Source organism: Bufo gargarizans, chromosome 3, assembly GCF_014858855.1.
Source record: "Bufo gargarizans isolate SCDJY-AF-19 chromosome 3, ASM1485885v1, whole genome shotgun sequence".
Classification (NCBI taxonomy): domain Eukaryota; kingdom Metazoa; phylum Chordata; class Amphibia; order Anura; family Bufonidae; genus Bufo; species Bufo gargarizans.
This window is the reverse complement of record NC_058082.1, coordinates 419,194,420-419,215,136: the sequence shown is the minus strand read 5'-3', so window position 1 is coordinate 419,215,136 and position 20,717 is coordinate 419,194,420. Positions and strand designations below refer to the sequence as shown.

The 20,717-nt window shown below is 41.1% G+C and overlaps 1 protein-coding gene across 5 annotated transcripts in view; it reads left to right on the top strand.

Annotated features, from left to right (window-relative positions):
* TRAF3IP3 (TRAF3 interacting protein 3) overlaps nt 1-20,717 on the top strand; it is a 62,056-nt gene that overhangs the window by 13,587 nt on the left and 27,752 nt on the right. For all 5 annotated transcript variants that reach the window (XM_044288398.1, XM_044288397.1, XM_044288399.1 and 2 more), the window contains 5 exons: nt 3,931-3,994; nt 5,959-5,983; nt 7,792-7,821; nt 9,633-9,728; nt 17,196-17,267. In XM_044288398.1, the coding sequence (XP_044144333.1) occupies nt 3,931-3,994; nt 5,959-5,983; nt 7,792-7,821; nt 9,633-9,728; nt 17,196-17,267 (287 nt within the window). The remainder of the gene's footprint in view (nt 1-3,930; nt 3,995-5,958; nt 5,984-7,791; nt 7,822-9,632; nt 9,729-17,195; nt 17,268-20,717) is intronic.

Genomic DNA, 20,717 nt, shown 5'->3' with positions numbered 1-20,717 from the left:
GGACGCTGCACCTGGGCTCCTAAGCTCCTCCTCCACGCTCCGGAACCTGACCTGGCAGTTGCAGCGGCTCAGCTTGCCAGGCTCGCCTCACACAATTTACATACACATCTTTCAAAGAAATCCCTCCCTGGGCCCAACAGTGTCACGGCACTTCCAAATCCTTCAAATGTGGGAACATTGGGTTATCTTGCATTAGAATGGCAAATCGCTACACATGTTCCTCACCACCCTCCAAACCTGAGTAGCCAACCTCTGTAAGGGGAAAAGTTTACTTGCGAATAAGGACATTCGCTCTAGGACTGGCCATAGGGTGCTTAGGCTCAAGTGCTGGCCCAGTAGATATTCTGAGTTAGGTACATATATGGGTACAGTCCAAGAGGAAATATATATAATCTAGCCCACCAGAAAATACTGATAAAATCCAGTAAAGCCTCTCCACTCAGCAGTTTAGGACACTAAAGGACAGGAAGGGGCAGTTTATGTCAAGAGGAACCCCGAACAAATGTTGCCAAAGTTTTCCAAGAAATCAGCTAAACTTTTCTGAAAAGTCCAGAGACAGTGCAGGGTCTCTGGTAAGAATGCTTAGATATTTGAAATGATCCATCACTGGCAGATTGTAGTAGACCTCTAGCTAATTAACCTACTACAGTGGCATCAAGACAGGCTTGAACCAAGTAATTTTCAACCCAAAAAGGAGCCAAAATGATCTATCAGCTCATTTGCATGGGGTATGGTAGCTTCAACCTCTGACATAAATAACTCAATTTGGTTTTTTGAGAGTTTTTCTTACTGATGACCTATCCTATGGATAGGTCATCAGTATCTGATTGGTGGGGGTCCAACGCCCGGGACCCCCGCCGATCAGCTGTTTGAGAAGGCAGCAGAGAATGCAGTAGTGCCGTGGCCTTCTCCTGCTTTTCCTAGGCCATGTGACATCATGTTTATCAGGCACATGAACTAGGCACAGCTCAGCCCCATTGAAGTTAAAGGGGTATTCCCATCTCAGTCAATAGGGGGAATATCGCTAGGATATGCCGCATTGTCTGATAGGGACCCGCACCTACAACGAGAACAGAGCGGGGAAAGCTGTGACTGGAGGACCCCAGATTTCCTCGGTCTGTCCACCACCAAGCGCTTCTCCCATAGAAGTGAATTGAAGCGCACGTGAACGCGCAGCCCTTGCTCCCATTCATTTCTATGGGGCAGATGGAAATAGCCGAGCCAGCGCTCGGATATTTTCAGCGGCCCCATATAAATTAATGGATGGCGGATGCACATGCACAATGCGCCCTCCCTTAATTTCCCTGCTCCATTCTTATTGTAGTTCCGGGTCCCAGAGGTGGGACCTGCACCTATCAGACAATGGGGCATATCCTAGTGATATGCCCCCATTGTCTGAGATGGCAAAACCCCTTTAATTGGGCTGAGCTGCAATACCAAGCACAGCCACTGTACAGTGTATGGCGCTGTGCTTGGTTAGCAGAGAGGATAGGTCATCAATAAAAGATTCTCAAAAAATCCCTTTTAGATCGTCGGCACATAGGCCAACTCTATCCATCCTATCCCCTGTGCCAATTTTTTTTATATGGTACATATTGCCCTGATCAAATTTTGGAGAGACCAAACCACTAACCAAGATACCTGCCTTAGGACAGGTGTACAACAGTGATATCCATGTAAAGGTGGGACCGAAGCTGAAGCACCATCTATAGTTATACCCACTCAATTGGATCTAAGTCCTTGGGTGCAACTACAAGGTTAAGGCCCACTCCATTTTTCTGCAAACCCTAACTTGGGAAACTGCCTGTTCCTTTTGAATATTTTCAGAGGTCAGTCTACAGGGGATTACCCTGTTTAATTGGTTTACCAGACTCTTTGTGAGCACGGTATAATCAATGAGATATATGCTTATTGGAATCGTATTCTTTGGGGATTTTGTCCGGTTTCAAAAGAACAACAATGGTGGTCTTATACAAAGAGTTTGGCAATCAGCGAGTTCATATATGAAGCAGCTTGGGACCTAGTAAGTCAACATATTTGCTGTAGATCTCTAGAGGGATCTGGTCCAAGATATTTTCTGTTTGCCTTCTGGACTTTCAGCAAGCTGCCATCTTCAAGCTCATTTTGGTAAATGGACTTTGTTGAAAAATTTCACATGCCATTCATGCACACATGACTGCTGAGGCCAGTGATGGCCTGAGGAGTCTTTTGAACAATGGATTTGACATAATCACTTCTGGTCTGACAGGGACCGGAAGGTCTGGGCATCAGACAGCAAAGCTGGGATGGAGAGACTTTTAGCAAAAGGGGTTGTTCAAGAGTTTTAATTATCTACTACTATTGTTTTAAAATGAAAAATAAAATAAAAAAAATCATATACTCAGCCCTTACTTTGGCACTGTTCTGTGCGATGCACCTCTGTGGTGACCAATGCAGCCAATCACTGTCCTCAGCGGACCACAGTTGAGGACAGTGATTGGCTGCAACAGTGACGTGACAAATCCAGGCACGTCACTGTACACGTCACAGTAGTCGGTGATGTGCACAGTGACATGCCTGTTTTCGTCACCTCACCATTGCAGTCAATCACTGTCCTTAGTCATGTGCTGTAGGCAGGAAAAAAGCAAACAGCAGAAGGTGTACCAGGCGAGCGCTGCAGAGAACAGCGCTGGAGTAAGAGGTCAGTATATGATGTATTTATAACCAATATGCCTTTTTCACTAATGGGCCTTAGGATAGGCCACAGACTTTTTACAGCAGCATAGTCTAAGCACTGCACGGGTCTCTAGTGCAGTGAAGAGCAGGAGCTTGGCTTTCATCTGACAGCCGGGCTCCTCATCTAAAGTCCAGGATTGGCAGGTGCTGGAAGTGCAGATCTGGGTCATTTAACCCCTTAGAAGCCTCAGTCAATAGTGACCGCGGCATCTAAGTAGTTTAGAAGAAGGGGCTCCCTGAGTCAGGCACAGTACTGATGGTGTATTATGGAAGCGGTCAGAAGATCGCCTTTCAAAGTCAGTAAATGGTTAAATAAAAAAATGTCCAAGTTAAGAAAATATACCTTTTTCCATTGAAAAAATGCTTTTCAATAGATAAAGCTGCAAAAAAAAAATCCCCTCCACATATTTGGTATTGCCATATCTGCAACAATCTGCGCAACACAGATTACACAATTTATCCTGCGTTATGAATGCTGTAAAAAACCCCAAAAACACAGTTGCTGTTTTTTGCTTATTTGCCACCAAAAAAAAAAAAAATCCCCCCTGTCCCCTCTCATTGCTCTGTAAAGGGCCAACACCTTCAGATTTATACTTTTTATCATTTATATAATTCAAGAACTTTTTAGGGTTAGTTTTACTCTCTTTGGTAATTATTCTGTCTACATATTCTACTTTTTTCCTTTTGTTATGTATTGCTTTCTTTACATTTCTTTTTATCCACATTGGTTTTTTCTTGTTCCTTACCCTTTTATTCCCATAATGTATGTACCTCTCACAATTAGAGTTTAGGATGGTAACTATTTCCCAGGTGTCCCCCAACCTCCAAGTCTGTTGTTCTGTCAGGCCTATTGGTTAATACTAAGTCCAGTATGGCCGTCCTTCTAGTCGGGTCCTGAACCAGTTGGGAAAGGTAATTGTCTTTGGTTATTGCCAAGAACCTGTTTCCTTAATGAGATGTACAGCTTTCAGTTTCCCAGTGTATATCTGGGTAGTTGAAGTCCCCCATAATAACCACCTCGTTATGATTTGCAATGTTAGGAGTTCAGAGGAATGCAGCAAAATATCAATTATAAAATACAGCCGCTGCATTGTACATGCCGGATTACTATATCATACACTAACTAATATAATGTTTTGTCTTAAAATAACTTAAAAACAATAACTACTAGATTTACAGGCAGAGCATTACCATTATCTATCTATTCCTTCACAGGAGTTCAGACAATCCAGGAAACACCAAAAATCAGTTTAAAGAAGGACTCCAGCCAGCAAACCGAGTAAGCAGTTTGCCGTAGAAAATGATTAGGCAGTTGTATACTGGTGTACTGTCTGACTGTTGTGGTAAAAGCACTGTATATCTGGACTCATCACCACAGACACTATGGGTCACATTTATTAAGGGGTCTTGTTTTGGAGGCCAGTCTTAATAAGCTCCTCTGCTGGCAGTGGAGATATGTAGAGGCATCGGCCTCTCTATAACGTTGGCATATCCATTGACGATTCTAAATGTAAGACAGCTTCCTCGCTGTCTTACATTTAGACCATTTTCTACGCCTCAACTAGTCTTAGAAAATGATGAGTGAGACGGGCCTGGCGGCCTGTCCACGGCCACGCCACGCCCGCTTTTTTAGACCTGGTGTGAGCGGGGAAGAAGTTGCAGATTCTGCTGCAACATGGCGTGCGGCAGAATCTGCGCCAGATATACACCACGAAAGTGGCGTATATCTGTTCATAAATGACTCCCTATGTGTAAGAAGTGCAGAGGCAGTGCTGTAGCTGGTTATTAGATGGAAACTGACAGCTCTAATTGTATAAAATGACTATAGTAATGATATTCGTTACTCAGAAGCTAACCATCAGCTGTCATTTGCTCAGCATGTTCTGTCTATTATAAAGTTTCCATGAGCTCCAATTAATATGGCTTTTGCCACTGCCACAATGCCAATGTATGCGTGTTTAAAGTCCACATGCCCTAATAGGGTATACGGACATGGGTTCTTGATCGTACTGCCACTGTGACCACATGATGACCCGCAGGAATATATAACTGCCGACTGTAATACTATTGTAATTGCTGGCAACTCTGGCAACACGGGGTCAGACACACTGCCACCTCGCTGATCAGTCATTTCAGAGTAGCTCCAGCACCAGAAGCTTCATCTTGTACACCTTCAGAGCTACTACAGAACAGCTAATCTGCGAGGTTGTGGGGTATCAGACCTCCACTGATCAGATAGGCCATCAGTAGTAAAGAAGTGGACAAACCCTTTAAAGTTGCATTTTTTTTCTGTGGCAGTAAATATTTCTTTTATTCTGGTCAGTACAAGTGTCTATTTTCCAAGGTGTGAGGCATCCAGCATTGTGCTGTGAAGGAATGAAGAAGCATGGATGAGAAGAAAGGATTTATTACTGTGTGTCCTGCTATCAGCCCCTGTAGCGTCCTGACTGGAAGTAAAGGACCATTCTGCAGAACAAAGAAGAAATATTTATGGCCACACCAGAAAAATCTAGTAGACTGAACTGCAACCTTAAAATGCACCAAATCTATTATCTCTGGTCCCTCAAAAAGCACCTTTCATGTTTTTAGTTTAGATAAATACCTTTCCTTGCAGATGCTGCCACCCTGCCTGTTTTTTTCTTCAAATATCTCTGCTGTGCCCTGCTGTGCCCCCCTGCAGGTTTCCCGCTCAGTATGTTAATACCGAGCATTGGTACAGAGAGAAGGAGACTCCAGGGTTTCTCAATGGGCGTCTCCTTCTCCCTGGCTGTGCCGCTCTCCGATGTGATTGGATCACAGCACAGCCAGGGAGAAGGAGTCTCCTCCTCCCTGTACGGATGCTCAGTATTAACATACTGAGCGGGAAAACAGCAGAGGGGCACAGCGGGGCGCAGGAGCGATATTTAAAAAAAACAGGCAGGGTGGCAGCATCAGCGGGGGGACCTTTCATGTTTTACCCCGCAAGGAAAGGTATTTATCTAAACTAAAAAAAAAAAACATGAAAGGTCCTCTTTAAATACAAGTTTACAAAGTGCTGTGTACACTATAGGTATTTACCCCCAGTAGAAAATAACAAAATGGCTGCATGTCACTGTATAGAAGAAGCTGCCAAACAGGTGAAATAATTCATGGCCATAGTATGTTACATGATCCTGGAAGATCCTGGGACATATGATGGTGACTCGTGTTTGTGTTTATAGATTTATATTGTAACTTTATGTAATCTATTTCTTATTTTTACAGTTGTGCCATAGCTGTTTTGAATGGGGTAAGGATATACATGATTCTTGTTTTATTTTTTAAGATGTTTAATGGTATAATATAATCTGTCGCTTTTAAATTGTTTTACTAAAATAATAATAATCTTTATTTATATAGCGCCACCATATTCCGCAGCTCTTTACAATTCAGAGGGTTCATGTACAAAACAAAAGCCTGAAAAGATGTGTTTTTACGGCACATTTGAAAGTAGGGAAGTTGGGAATTAACCTGATATTCTTGGACAGAGCATTCCAGAGAGTAAGTGCAGCTTGAGAAAAGTCTTGAAGACGGGAGTGAGAAGTACGAATTATGGAAGATGTTAGGCCGCTTTCACACGGGCGAGAATTCCGCGCGGGTGCAATTTGTGAGGTGAGCGCATTGCACCCGGACTGAATCCGGACCCATTCACTTCAAGCCCGTCTAGGGATGTCAGGGTAGCCAGGTGCCAGTGCCAGGCAAGCTAGAGGTCACCACTCCTCCCTCTCCCTAGTGGAAAGGTACTCCTCTTCCCTCCTCTCTGCGCCGCATGTCTATTACCTGCCATCTCAGACGTGATAGGCAGTGAATAGCTGCAGAGATCACAGATGGGACGTACCAGTTATGCTCCATCAGGGAGTGGAGAAGGGAACCTCACCATTGGAATGGAGCGGTGTAGGTGAGTTTTCTTATCTCTTTCATTTAAACACGTCCCACCCCTCATTAAAATTTGTGTTGAGGTTGGACAACCCCTTTAATACATTTACATGAGTCCCCATCATTAGAAGCACTGAATAATAGGCTACATTTCAGAATAATCACTTCTGTAAATGATCATTATAATGAATGTCCATCCTTAATCTTTGCTGATTCATTTCTTAATATATACGGTATGTTATGGGAGATCGTAAAAGCTTCCTGCATACTGGGGGTACATTTAATTCATAACACAGTATACAGAGAGCTCAGAAGTTCCCTCTAGTGTCAGCTACAGCAAGTCAGCATGTTGTCTCTAACCTTATGTCTGCAAAGGATTTGGAACTGTGAACTGAAAGTGGCACTGTAACTTTTAATATGTTACAGTGACATATCAAAAATTTAGATTGGTGGGGGTCTGAGCGCTGAGACCCCACCGATCTCTATAATGCAGGACATGAAGCTCAATAGAAAGTCTACTGGCCTGTCTCGTACAGCGAGGAGAGAGAGTGTGCTAACTGAGCTCTTCTCTCCCCTCGAACCATAATTATATTTTAGGAAATTGATCAGCAAAGAATTATGGGTCTAAAAATTACTTGAGAAACGTTACTACTGTGATATGCCTTTATTGTTTTACACGCATTTATGTGCAAAATAAATATATAATAAATATATATAATGCTCTACAGATAAAATTATAGGATTTTTATGGAAACTGGGAAAATTGTAGCATATGCTGTTGACATGGGTTTCCTGTCAGTCCCCTAATGTTTTGGGAAATGAGAATAAAATCATTTGTTCTCTTGGGATGCAAGCTGCTATAAAAAGTCCCTGGCAGCAGGTTACCCCCCTCATTGGCAAGATATGCATGGTTGGCTGAGATTGCAATTTATGAGTATTACTAGCTTTTACATAGTAATTACGGTACTTTAGATCTCTATATGTTGTCCGTGTGTATAAAATAACACTGACTGTTCCTTTTCCATTTAGTTAACAAGGTGATGTTGGCAAATGTCTGTACTGTAATATGAATGTTTTCAAGGATTTCAATTTATCTTAAAGACATTACTGAATTCTAATACAGGAAAGTCGACCATATACTTTACATTTTATAATGTGCATACCTGTTGCTTATTCTTCCAGGAGTTACTTCAGCTTTCTGAATACCTGATGGTAAGTAAAAATGATGGGGGGGAATTTATCATGAGGGAAATATTTGAAGTCAGAAAATCACAGAAAAAATACAAAACATCCTGCACAATATGATAATGAATATGCGGATGTGCTTGGTTACGTTTATAAAATCACGGAAAATAATGCACTATGCAAACACAACATGTGGACTAAGCCCTCACTCTGATATAATAAAATCTGAGACACTCAGTCAATATATTTTGATCAAACCACATCTGTGCCCGCCTACCCACGCCAAGGTGGTCTCAGTCGGGCTTGAGTTGGTGCACTTTATGCCACCTTCATCAAATGTCACATGTTGTTTAATAAATTTGCCTTAGGCCCCTTGCAGATGAGCGTGTCTGAATTTGGTCCGGATGCGTTGCATCTGTGACCAGGGAAAATCATGCGATTGGGTACGCAATTGCAGTCAGTTTTGACTGCGATTGCGTTCCGATGTTCAGTTTTTATCGCGCGGGTGCAATGCGTTTTGCACGTGCGTGATAAAAAACTGACTGTGGTACCCAGACCCGTACCCAGACTTCTTCACTGAAGTTCGGGTTTGGGTTAGGTGCTCTGTAGATTTTATTATTTTCCATTATAATATGGTTATAAGGGAAAATAATAGCATTCTTAATACAGAATGCTTACTAAAATGTGGCTTTAGGGGTTAAAAAAATAAAATAAATTAACTCACCTCATCCTGTTGTTCACGCAGCCAGCATCATCTTCTTTCTTCTTCTTTCAGGACATGCCAAAGGACCTTTGATGACGTAAACGCGCTCACCACGTGGTGAGTTCAGTGACGTCAGCGCAGGTCCTCCTGAATGAAGATAGAAATCTTTAAAGATATGGCATGCAACATAATTTGCAACTTTTTAAACCACTTTTGTGGGAATAAAGACATTGCTAAATGTCCCCAAAAATGTTTTATTTTTTGTTTATTTATTCCCCCCCCCAAAAAATAACACAAAAAAATATTCTAAAACACATATTAAAGGGCTTCTACCACCAGATTTTGACCTATTTAGCTGCTGACACTAGAAAATCGCTAGTGTCAGTCAGTACCTAACCGTGTTCTTTTATCAACTTTATCTGCTGCCGTTAACCTTAAAAAGAACTTTTATTGATATGCAAATGAGCCTCTAGGTGCTATGTGGGCGTCTTTTCAGCACCTAGATGCTCCTTCCACTAACCATTTCTGCCGCCCATCGCGTCTCTCTGGCCCGCCCTGCTCCTGTTGATTGACGTGAAACTTCTAAGTATTTTGTACCAATTCCCGCGCCTGCGCCGTGCACTATCGATTTGCTAGTGTCAGCAGCTAAATAGGTAAAAATCTGGTGGTAGAAGCCTAGGTGTCACTTAAAAAAAGTTGCAAAAATTATTTTGACTAAGGCCTCTTTCACACAAGCGGGACGGATTAGGTCCGGATGCGTTCAGGGTGCGTTCACCATTTTGCAAGCAAGTTCATTCAGTTTTGTCTGCAATTGCGTTCAATTGTTCAGTTTTTTCTGCGCGAGTGCAATGCGTTTTGATGCGTTTTTTATTATGCATGTGATAAAAAACTGAAGGTTTACAAACAACATCTCCTAGCAACCATCACTGAAACCCCATTCACTTCTATGGGGTCAGAGCTGCTTGAAAAACGCAGAATATAGAACATGCTGCGTTTAGTGAGGCATTAGTGAAGGTATTTATGTACTAAGTGTTTTTTACTTTAGAGATATGAATCAGTTAGCATTGAATTTGTCATTATCAGAGATTGATAAATTAGTAATTTGTAATTAATAAGATCTGTTATCTGTTTGCAGGAGGCCCTACACAGGGAGCAGAAACTGAAGAAAAAGCTTTGTGCCTTACAGGAGCTCCTCAGTGTGCTTGTACAGGCCTCCGAGAAGTCGTGGATGGTAATTTCTGACTGTTGTTGTACTGTGCAGTAGTGAGCCAATAATAACAGCAACAGCTAGAATATAATATTAAAAAATATATTGAATAAATTATCTAATCACAATAAAACCAAAGAAGAGGAGTTTGTGCCCAATAAGGGTAACTATTAACCAATCGGCCAATCATTATGTGCAGAAAGGCACTTGACGTTCGGATGCCTATCACACTTTGAAGTCCGTACAATGCTGACATGTCAGTGGTGTGCTGGTATATGGATTCCACTGCGGGGCCCAGTGAGCGATGTACAGGCAGGAGCTAAGCACAGAAGACATTTCTGCTTCTGCCTGTACCAGCTCCGATCTGCTAAAGCCTAGGATAAATGTGCTATGCCATGCTTTAGTGGAGCCAACACAGGCAGGAGCAGCAATATCTTGTGTGCTTAGCTCCTGCCTGTACATCGTTCACTGGGCCGCGCAGTGGAATCTGACATGTCAGCAGTGTACGAGTGTACGGACCTCAGAGCTTGATAGGTACCCAAATGTCCGGTGCCTATTTCACAAATATAAATAAACGTATTAGATAAAATCATATTAGGACATTTAGAATAGGTTTTAAAAAACTGTGGGTCACATATATTAAGACCGGCGTCTAAAACAGTAGGGATTGTTCATCCCCATACATAGGAAATGGTCAATGTTTAGGAATCATTGCAATGAGTATGGGCCGATGGATAGTACCCTAAATGGCTGCCAGACACCTTTGACAGCTGCTTATTCTTGAGAACAAAAGGATCAGGCATGTTGAAATCCAACGTGGCAGAGCCTTTTTCTCCTTATATCTCTCATTGTGGAAGAGTCAGAAGGCTCCCATACACATTAGATGGCTGACATTAATCTAATATAAATAACCAGCCTAAGAGCTGAGAGCAAGTATAATGCAATTCAGACATATGATATGTATCTCTTTAACCCCTTTGGGAGACAGCGTTATTTCATCTTAAGGACCAGGCCATTGTTTACAAATCTGACCAGTGTCACTTTAAGTGGTGATAACTTTAAAACGCTCTGACTTATCCAGGCCATTCTGAGATTGGTATTTCATCACATATTGTACTTCATGACACTGGTAGAATGAAGTAAAAAAAAAAACATTTTTATTTATAAAAAAAATACCAAATTTTCCAAAATTTTTTTAAAAATGGCAAATTTCCAAGTTTCAATTTCTCTACTTCTATAATACATAGTAATACCTAAAAAAATAGTTATTACTTTACATTACCCATATGTCTACTTCATGTTTGGATAATTTTGGGAATGAATTTTATTTTTTGGGGATGTTACAAGGCTTAGAAGTTTAGAAGCAAATCTTGAACTTTTTCTGAACTTTTCGAAAACCCAATTTTTAGGGACCAGTTCAGGTCTAAAGTCACTTTGCGAGGCTTACATAATAGAAACCACCCAAAATGACCCCATTCTAGCAACTATACCCCTCAAGGTATTCAAAACTGATTTTACAAACTTTGTTAACCCTTTAGGTGTTCCACAAGAATTCATGGAAAATAGAGATACAATTTCAAAATGTCACTTTTTTGGCAGATTTAGCATTTTAATATTTTTTTTCCAGTTACAAAGCAAGGGTTAACAGTCAAACAAAACTCAATATTTATGGCTCTGATTCTGTTGTTTAGAGAAACACCCCATATGTGGTCGTAAACCGCTGTACGGGGAACAGGGCAGGGCGCAGAAGGAAAGGAATGCTATACGTTTTTTAGAAGGCAGGTTTTGCTGGACTAGTTTTTTTGACAGCATGTCCCATTTGAAGCCCCCCTGATGCACCCCTAGAGAAGAAGCTCCAAAAAAGTTACCCTATTTTAGAAACTATGGGATAGGGTGGAAGTTTTTTTGGTACTAGTTTAGGGTACATATGATTTTTGGTTGCTCTATATTACACTTTTTGTGAGGCAAGATAACAATAAATAACTGTTTTGGCACCGTTTTAATTTTTTGTTATTTACAACATTCATAGATCATGTGGTATTTTTATAGACCAGGTTGTCACGGACGTGGCGATACCTAATATGTATACTTTTTTATTTGTGTAAGTTTTGCACAATATTTTCATTTTTGAAGCAAAACAAATCATGTTTTAGTGTTTCCATAGTCTGAGAGCCATAGTTTTTGGGCGATTACCTTGGGTAGGGTATGATTTTTGCGAGATGAGATGACGGTTTGATTGGCACTATTTTGGGGTGCATATGACTTTTTGATCGCTTGCTATTACACTTTTTGTGATGTAAGGTGACAAAAAATGGTTTATTTAGCACAGTTTTTATTTTTACAGTGTTCATCTGAGGGGTTAGGTCATGTGATATTTTTATACACACAGCCGGTTGATATGGACGCGGCGATACCTAATATGTATACATTTTTTTTATTTATGTAAGTTTTACACAATAACAGCTCTTTTAAAACAAAAAAAATGATGTTTTAGTGTCTCCATATTCTGAGCCATAGTTTTTTTTGGGGGGGGGCAATTGTCTCAGGTAGGGGCTCATTTTTTGCGGGATGAGGTGACGGTTAGATTGGTACTATTTTGGTGGGCCTTTTTGATTGCTTGCTGTTGGACTTTTTGTGATGTAAGGTGACCAAAAAATGGCTTATTTAGCACAGTTTTTTTTTTTTTTTTTACGGTGTTCATCTGAGGGGTTAGGTCATGTGATATGTTTATAGAGCCGGTCGATACAAACGTGGCGATACCTAATATGTATACTTTTTTTTTCTCCCCTATTTTTTACCAATTTTTTTTAACTTTATTTGGGGAAAATTATGTTTTTGTTTATTTTTACTTAAAACTTTACATTTTTTGGGGGGGAAAACTTTTTTTTCACTTAATTTTTTGTTCCACTTTGGGACTTGAACTTTTAGGGGTCTAATCCTTTACAATACATTCCAATACTTCTGTATTGGAATGCATTTGCTGTATGAGTAATACTGTGTATTACTCATACAGCTTCCGGGACCTGTGAGATCCCGGGGACTGGATCTCACAGGCTCTTCACCGGAAGGCAGCGCAGATGCCTCAGGAAGGCATCGTGCTGCCTTCCATGCCATCGGGTCCCCCCCACAGCCCCATGGGGACCCGATGGCACCGCCCGCCGCCGCAATAGGTAAAAACCGCAAACCGCAGGTCTGAATTGACCTGCGGTTTGTGCCGAGGTGCCTGCTCAATGATTTCCGGCGGTGATCGGAAATACACAGGGCGTACAGGTACGCCCTGTGTCCTTAAGTACCAGGAAATAAGGGTGTACCTGTACGCCCTGTGTCCTGAAGAGGTTAAATAAACATTTTCAGGATATATTAGCATCAGTCTTGTGATCTGATCAGACCTCGATTTTACACAACTTTTTACTAGAAATCTTAGGCTACTTTCACACTAGCATTTTTACTGGATCCGTCAGGGCTTAGCAAAAACGCTTCCGTTACTGATAATACAACCATCTGAGTCCGTTATGAACAGATCCGGTTGTATTATCTTTAACATAGCAATGACGGATCCGTCATGAACTCCATTGAAATCCGTCTTCTATTGTGTCAGATAGTGTCAGAGTTAAACAGGTCCGTCCCCATTGACTTGCATTGGGGGTCATGACGGATCCATTTTGCTCCCTATCCCATGACGGAAAGAAAACCACAACATGCTGCGGTTTGCTCTCCGGTATGAGAACGCAACCAAATGGATTGGAATGCATTTTGGAGCATTCCGTTCTGTTCAGTTACATTTTGTCCCCATTGACAATGAATGGGGACAAAATGGAAGCGTTTTTATTCCAGTATTGAGACCCTATGATGGATTTCAATACCGGAAAATAGAAACGCTAGTGGGAAAGTAGCCTTACAATGTTACTGTGTTTCATATAGTGGCATACAGTGCCACTTGGCTACAATTTTTAGTACAACTAGATAAAAAGGACTGTCAACACATGCTACCCAAACATATGCTAAAAGGCCCATTGGCCCATAGAAGCCTAGGGCTCAAAATATATTTGTCAGGAACATACCTTGCACGTGCACAAATGAGGTTTAAAGGGTTTGTCCAAGTTATTTTTGTGTTCTTTGTATATTTCTAACTAAGCAAATGTAAGGGGTTTTCAATTCACTTACTTCATGTATAGTGGCCCTGTTCTCCTAGTTAGCTGAGTGTCACATGACCTGTGATATCAGCTTCCTTCCCTGCTCTGATGACCTTCCGTGCACAAGCCTAATGGAGCAGGAGGGAACAGGTCTGCCTCTGTGCACAGAAAGTCACTGTGAAGGCTATGCTGGTTGGAGTGATAAGCCACACCCCCAGCATTATCTCATCTGCTGGCCACACCCCCTGCACTGCCCAATCTGTTGTCTGCCCTGTGTCTCCCCTCACACTGGATTCTTCAGCAATTTTAACCCCTTCTACTGTCAGCAGAACAGGCTTAGGTTTGGAGGCTCTGCCTCAGGTACTGAGCAGCTGCAGGATTTCCTCTTCTCTAGGCAGTAGAGACAAATACAGTGCACAGAGCTGCCTGGAGGAGTTCTCTCCTGTGTACTCTTCTGCTGGCTGTGAAGAAGTGTCTGCAGAGCATTGCACAAGAACAGGTAGGGGGAAGTTCCTGTGTACATTAGCTGTACCATTGTACTGTACAGCTGTAACTTGTAGCCCCACAAATACAACATAAGTATCCCAGCAGTCAGACTGCAGACAGGGCAGCACTTTTATTTACTTCCTTTTCAGAGCAGGGGGAGGGGAAAGGCAGTCTTTGTTAACACCCACAAATATTCACAAGGAAAACCTCAGAGATTGTTGTTACACACCCCCACAGCTCTGCAACTGCATGTCAACAAAGGGCCAGAACAGATCTAGGTACATGAGTAAATATAATTTTTTTGTTTTTGCCTAAAACGTGCTTAGATTACACATATATATATATATATATATATATATATATATATATATATTACTGACCATCAGATTTACTGTCCGTTTTTGTTTTTTTACATTGCTCGATCAACCCCTTTAAATTTTCAAGATGGGTCATCTGATTATGCTTCAGTGACCCGTGTATACTGGAGCCCGTCCTATACAGTTGCAAGAAAAAGTATGTGAACCCTTTGGAATGATATGGATTTCTGCACAAATTGGTCATAAAATGTGATCTGATCTTCATCTAAGTCACAACAATAGACAATCACAGTCTGCTTAAACTAATAACACACAAAGAATTAAATGTTACCATGTTTTTATTGAACACACCATGTAAACATTCACAGTGCAGGCGGAAAAAGTATGTGAACCCCTAGAATAATGACATCTCCAAGAGCTAATTGGAGTGAGGTGTCAGCCAACTGGAGTCCAGTCAATGAGATGAGATTGAAGGTGTTAGTTACAGCTGCCCTGCCCTATAAAAAACACACACCAGTTCTGGGTTTGCTTTTCACAAGAAGCATTGCCTGATTTGAATGATGCCTCGCACAAAAGAGCTCTCAGAAGACCTACGATTAAGAATCAACAGACTTGCATAAAGCTGGAAAGGGTTATAAAAGTATCTCCAAAGCCTTGCTGTTCATGGTTGGACAAATTGTCTATAAATGGAGAAAGTTCAGCACAGCTGCTACTCTCTCTAAGAGTGGCCATTCTGTAAAGATGACTGCAAGAGCACAGCGCAGACTGCTCAATGAGGTGAAGAAGAATCCTAGAGTGTCAGCTAAAGACTTACAAAATTCTCTGGCATATGCTAACATCCCTGTTAGCGAATCTACGATACGTAAAACACTAAACAAGAATGGATTTCATGAGAGGATACCACAGAGGAAGCCACTGCTGTAAAAAAAAAAAAAAAACATTGCTGCACGTTTACAGTTTGCACAAGAGCACCTGGATGTTCCACAGCAGTACTGGCAAAATATTCTGTGGACAGATGAAACCAAAGTTGAGTTGTTTGGAAGAAACACACAACACTATGTGTGGAGAAAAAGATCACAGCACACCAACATCAAAACCTCATCCCAACTGTGAAGTATGGTGGTGGGGGCATCATGTCCTGACCTCAACCCGATTGAGATGCTGTGGCATGACCTCAAGAAAGCGATTCACACCAGGCATGCCAAGAATATTGCTGAACTGAAACAGTTCTGTAAAGAGGAATGGTGAAGAATTACTCCTGACCGTTGTGCACGTCTGATCTGCAACTACAGGAAACGTTTGGTTGAAGTTATTGCTGCCAAAGGAGGTTCAACCAGTTATTAAATCCAAGGGTTCACATACTTTTTTCACCTACACTGTAAATGTTTACATGGTGTGTTCAATAAAAACATGGTAACATTGAATTCTTTGTGTGTTATTAGTTTAAGCAGACTGTGATTGTCTATTGTTTTGACTTAGATGAAGATCAGATCACATTTTATGACAAATTTGTGCAGAAATCCATATCATTCCAAAGGGTTAACATACTTTTTCTTGTAACTGTATATAGTACTATTATCCAAAGATGGAAGATATGCCCATTGGTTATTATGCAGACTGAAATTGATGTCAGTGTCTTTATCTGTTATGTTTCAAGTTGTTCTTCACTTTCACAAGGAAGACTTCTCGGTATAATTTACTTTTAAGGGTCCATTCACACATCCGCAATTTCGTTCCACAATTTGCGTAACGGACCCATTCATTTCTATGGTGCAGCACGATGTTCTACCCGGACATGGAATTCCGGACCCGCACTTCCGGGTCCGCAATTCCGTTCCCGAAAAAAATAGAACATATCCTATTCTTGTCCGCAATTGCGGACAAGAATAGGCACATTCTATATTGCTGGCAATGTGCGGTCCGCAAAATGCGGAACGCACATTGCCGCTGTCCGTGTTTTGCAGATCCGTGGATCCGCAAAACACGTTGCGGACGTGTGAATGGAGCCTTACAGTTTGGTCAGAGGTCAATTTTTTTTATATAATTAAACTCCATCTTGAACAACTTTCTGCCTCCCCCTTTATTGGCCCACACACTGTGTTTGAAAGAAGACCCAGAGAAATGTATGATATATTAAGTATCTCTTTCCATACGGTTTTATGGACCGCTATAACATGAAGGCAGAATTAATGTGTCTAGAAATAGGATCTGAAAGTCTTAGTCGTGATAAATAGAAGAAAAACAAGTAATCTTGTGATGGATCTGTTTGCTGGGGAGAATATGACATTCTAACAGTGGTGGTTGTTCAGCGTTTCCTCTGTGATGGGTTTCTAAGGCCCACGACAGGAAGGAGGTAGAAACTGTTGACAGGAAGCATGGCTGAAGAAACTAGATGAGCTGAAGCTAGGTAAGCGGGTGCAGCTCAAATGTTTTCATGTATCATTGTCACTGCCCATTTATTTCATACACATGGTTATATTTCCTGACAATATTGCACATGCCTGAGTGCCTTTTATTAACACCTGTATTAAGTCTTGTGTATGCATGTCTTACAGACCCAGCTTAATGACGACCATTTAAAGTGCAAAGTGGTAAATCTTGAAAACCAGCTCTTCTTCTACACTCAGGTACATTTAGATAGGAGTATCTGATTTATTACTCTCTTAGGATGCCTGCACACGTGGCAGATTTAGTTGGAGAAATTTCTGAAAATCAGTTCCATTCATCTGTCTGGGGTTGTTTTATGGCAAGCACATGAATTTCTTGAAGTCCTATTCAGATGAATGGAACCACTTTTTTTAGTTGCAGAAATGACTGCAAAAAATGTACTGCACATGAAGGCCCCCCTTACACTTTTTCTATGTTTTTTCAAATTACTTTTCTATACATCTATTTCCTGTGTACATAAATTACAAATATATGTCTGAACATCACTGCAGGCTCAACACCTGATCAGACCCAAGGGTACAGCCACACAACCAGGCTTCCTGATGCAGTTTTGGAAACCAAAACCGGGAGTGAAATCAAGAAAGAGAAGTTGTATCTGTCCTTTATACTTTCTCCCCTTTTATGATGCACTCCTGATTCTGGCTTCCAAAACTGCATCAGGAAACGGTTTTGCCCCTTTCTCACTCTTTGCATTGCAAATGGTAAAATCCGTACTAAAAGACTGCACAAACAACGCAGACGGATTTTAAAATCCGCACAGTGGGTCAATTACTGCCTGGAAAGTATAGGCAAAGTGTACATGAGATTTGTGAAATCTCATCCACTTTGCTAGTACTTTATTATGTGTTTTTTTTTTTCTGCACAAAAATCATGTGTGGAAAAACCATGTGGAATCTGCAAGGGTGTGGGTATTCATAAGTAGATCCAAGCTTTAATATGAAGACTCCAGTTTAAATGATTATAATCACCCCAAGAGGTCACCTTAGGAGATCCACAAAATAGCCACATTGTCTAAGTTTCTCTTGTCTCTGCCCAATGTGATTTTATGTGTTTCTAAATTAACGCTCTATACAACAGTGATAAATAAGTGCCACATAGTTCTTCTTTATGGAAGAAGTTTATTGTGTAACTGTATGGTTGTGGATAGCAGAGGATTTCAAGCTCTGTATCAGAAAAACTGTGAATCCTGAGAAGAGGGGGTATTTTGCTGTCGGCACTGCAGGCACCAATACGCTTGGACACCACCTTTTAAAAATCCTTTGCCCGTACACCCCATACCCTAGCCCATATTCTTCTATTTCCACCTTGCAACCTTTAACTGGAATATTAGAAGAGAATATTCCAGCCTCTCTCCGCCATGTTAGTTGTAAGGCTATGTTAACATGGCAAAAAAGTTGTGTATTCCACCGTGTAAAATGGGCGCATATTTTTATACCGCTGTTTTAAAAATGGCTTGAGAGGTGGCATGTCACTAAGTACAATATTTTTCTTTGCATTCCCCAATGAATTCGGTAAGAAAGAGGTAAAATACATTGATTTGTATTTGGTTTCATATTTAGCACTGTTTAACCACCTCAGCCCCCCTAGCTTAAACACCCTTAATGACCAGACCACTTTTTACAATTCTGCACTACACTACTTTCACCCTTTATTGCTCGGTCATGCAACTTACCACCCAAATGAATTTTACCTCCTTTTCTTCTCACTAATAGAGCTTTCATTTGGTGGTATTTCATTGCTGCTGACATTTTTACTTTTTTTGTTATTAATCGAAATTTAACTAAATTTTTGCCAAAAAATTGAATTTTTCACTTTCAGTTGTAAATTTTTTTTAAAAAAACAACATCTATATATAAATTTTTCTCTAAATTTATTGTTCTACATGTCTTTGATTAAAAAAAAAATGTTTCGGTAAAAAAGAAAAATGGTTTGGGTAAAAGTTATAGCGTTTACAAACTATAGTACAAAAATGTGAATTTCCGCTTTTTGAAGCAGCTCTGACTTTCTGAGCACCTGTCATGTTTCCTGAGGTTCTACAATGCCCAGACAGTAGAAACACCCCACAAATGACCCCATTTCGGAAAGTAGATACCCTAAGGTATTCACTGATGGGCATAGTGAGTTCATAGAACTTTTTATTTTTTGTCACAAGTTAGCGGAAAATGGTGAAATGTTTTTCTTTTTTTTCCTTACAAAGTCTTATATTCCACTAACTTGTGACAAAAAATAAAAACTTCCATGAACTCACTATGCCCATCATGAAATACCTTGGGGTGTCTTCTTTCCAAACTGGGGTCACTTGTGGGGTAGTTATACTGCCCTGACATTTTAGGGGCCCAAATGCGTGCAATGTAGTTTGAAATCAAAATCTGTAAAAAATGGCCTGTGAAATCCTAAAGGTGCTCTTTGGAATGTGGGCCCCTTTGCCCACCTAGGCTGCAAAAAAGTGTCACACATGTGGTATCGCCGTACTCAGGAGAAGTTGGGGAATGTGTTTTGGGGTGTCATTTTACATATACCCATGCTGGGTGAGATAAATATCTCGGTCAAATACCAACTTTGTATAAAAAAAATGGGAAAAGTTGTCTTTTGCCAAGATATTTATCTCACCCAGCATGGGTATTTGTAAAATGACACCCCAAAACACATTGCCCAACTTCTCCTGAGTACGGCGATACCACATGTTTGACACTTTTTTGCAGCCTAGATGCGCAAAGGGGCCCAAATTCCTTTTAGGAGGGCATTTTTTGACATTTGGATCCCAGACTTCTTCTCACGCTTTAGGGCCCCTAAAATGCCAGGGCAGTATAAATACCCTACATGTGACCCCATTTTGGAAAGAAGACACCCCAAAGTATTCAATGAGGGGCATGGCGAGTTCATAGGAATTTTTTTTTTGGGCACAAGTTAGCGGAAATTGATTTATTTATTTTTTCCTCACAAAGTCTCCCTTTCCGCTAACATGGAACAAAAATTTCAATCTTTCATGGACTCAATATGCCCCTCACGGAATACCTTGGGGTGTCTTCTTTCCGAAATGGGGTCACATGTGGGGTATTTATACTGCCCTGGCATTTTAGGGGCCCTAAAGCGTGAGAAGAAGTCTGGAATATAAATGTCTAAAAAATGTTATGCTTTTGGATTCCGTGAGGGGTATGGTGAGTTCATGTGAGATTTTATTTTTTGACACAAGTTAGTGGAATATAAGACTTTGTAAGAAAAAAACAACAAAAATAAATAAATTCAATTTCCGCTAACTTGTGCCAAAAAAATGTCTGAATGGAGCCTTACAGGGGGGTGATCAATGACAGGGGGGTGATCAAGGAGTCTATATGGGGTGATCACCACCCTGTCATTGATCACCCCCCTGTAAGGCTCCATTCAGACGTCCGTATGTGTTTTGCGGATCCACGCATCCATAGATCGGATCCGCAAAACACATACGGACGTCTGAATGGAGCCTTACAGGGGGTGATCAATGACAGGGGGGTATCAGGGAGTCTATATGGGGTGACCAGGGGTTGATAAGGGGTTAATAAGTGACCGGGGGGTGTGTAGTGTAGTGTGGTGCTACTTATTACTGAGCTGCCTGTGTCTTCTGGTGGTCTATCCAAGCAAAAGGGACCACC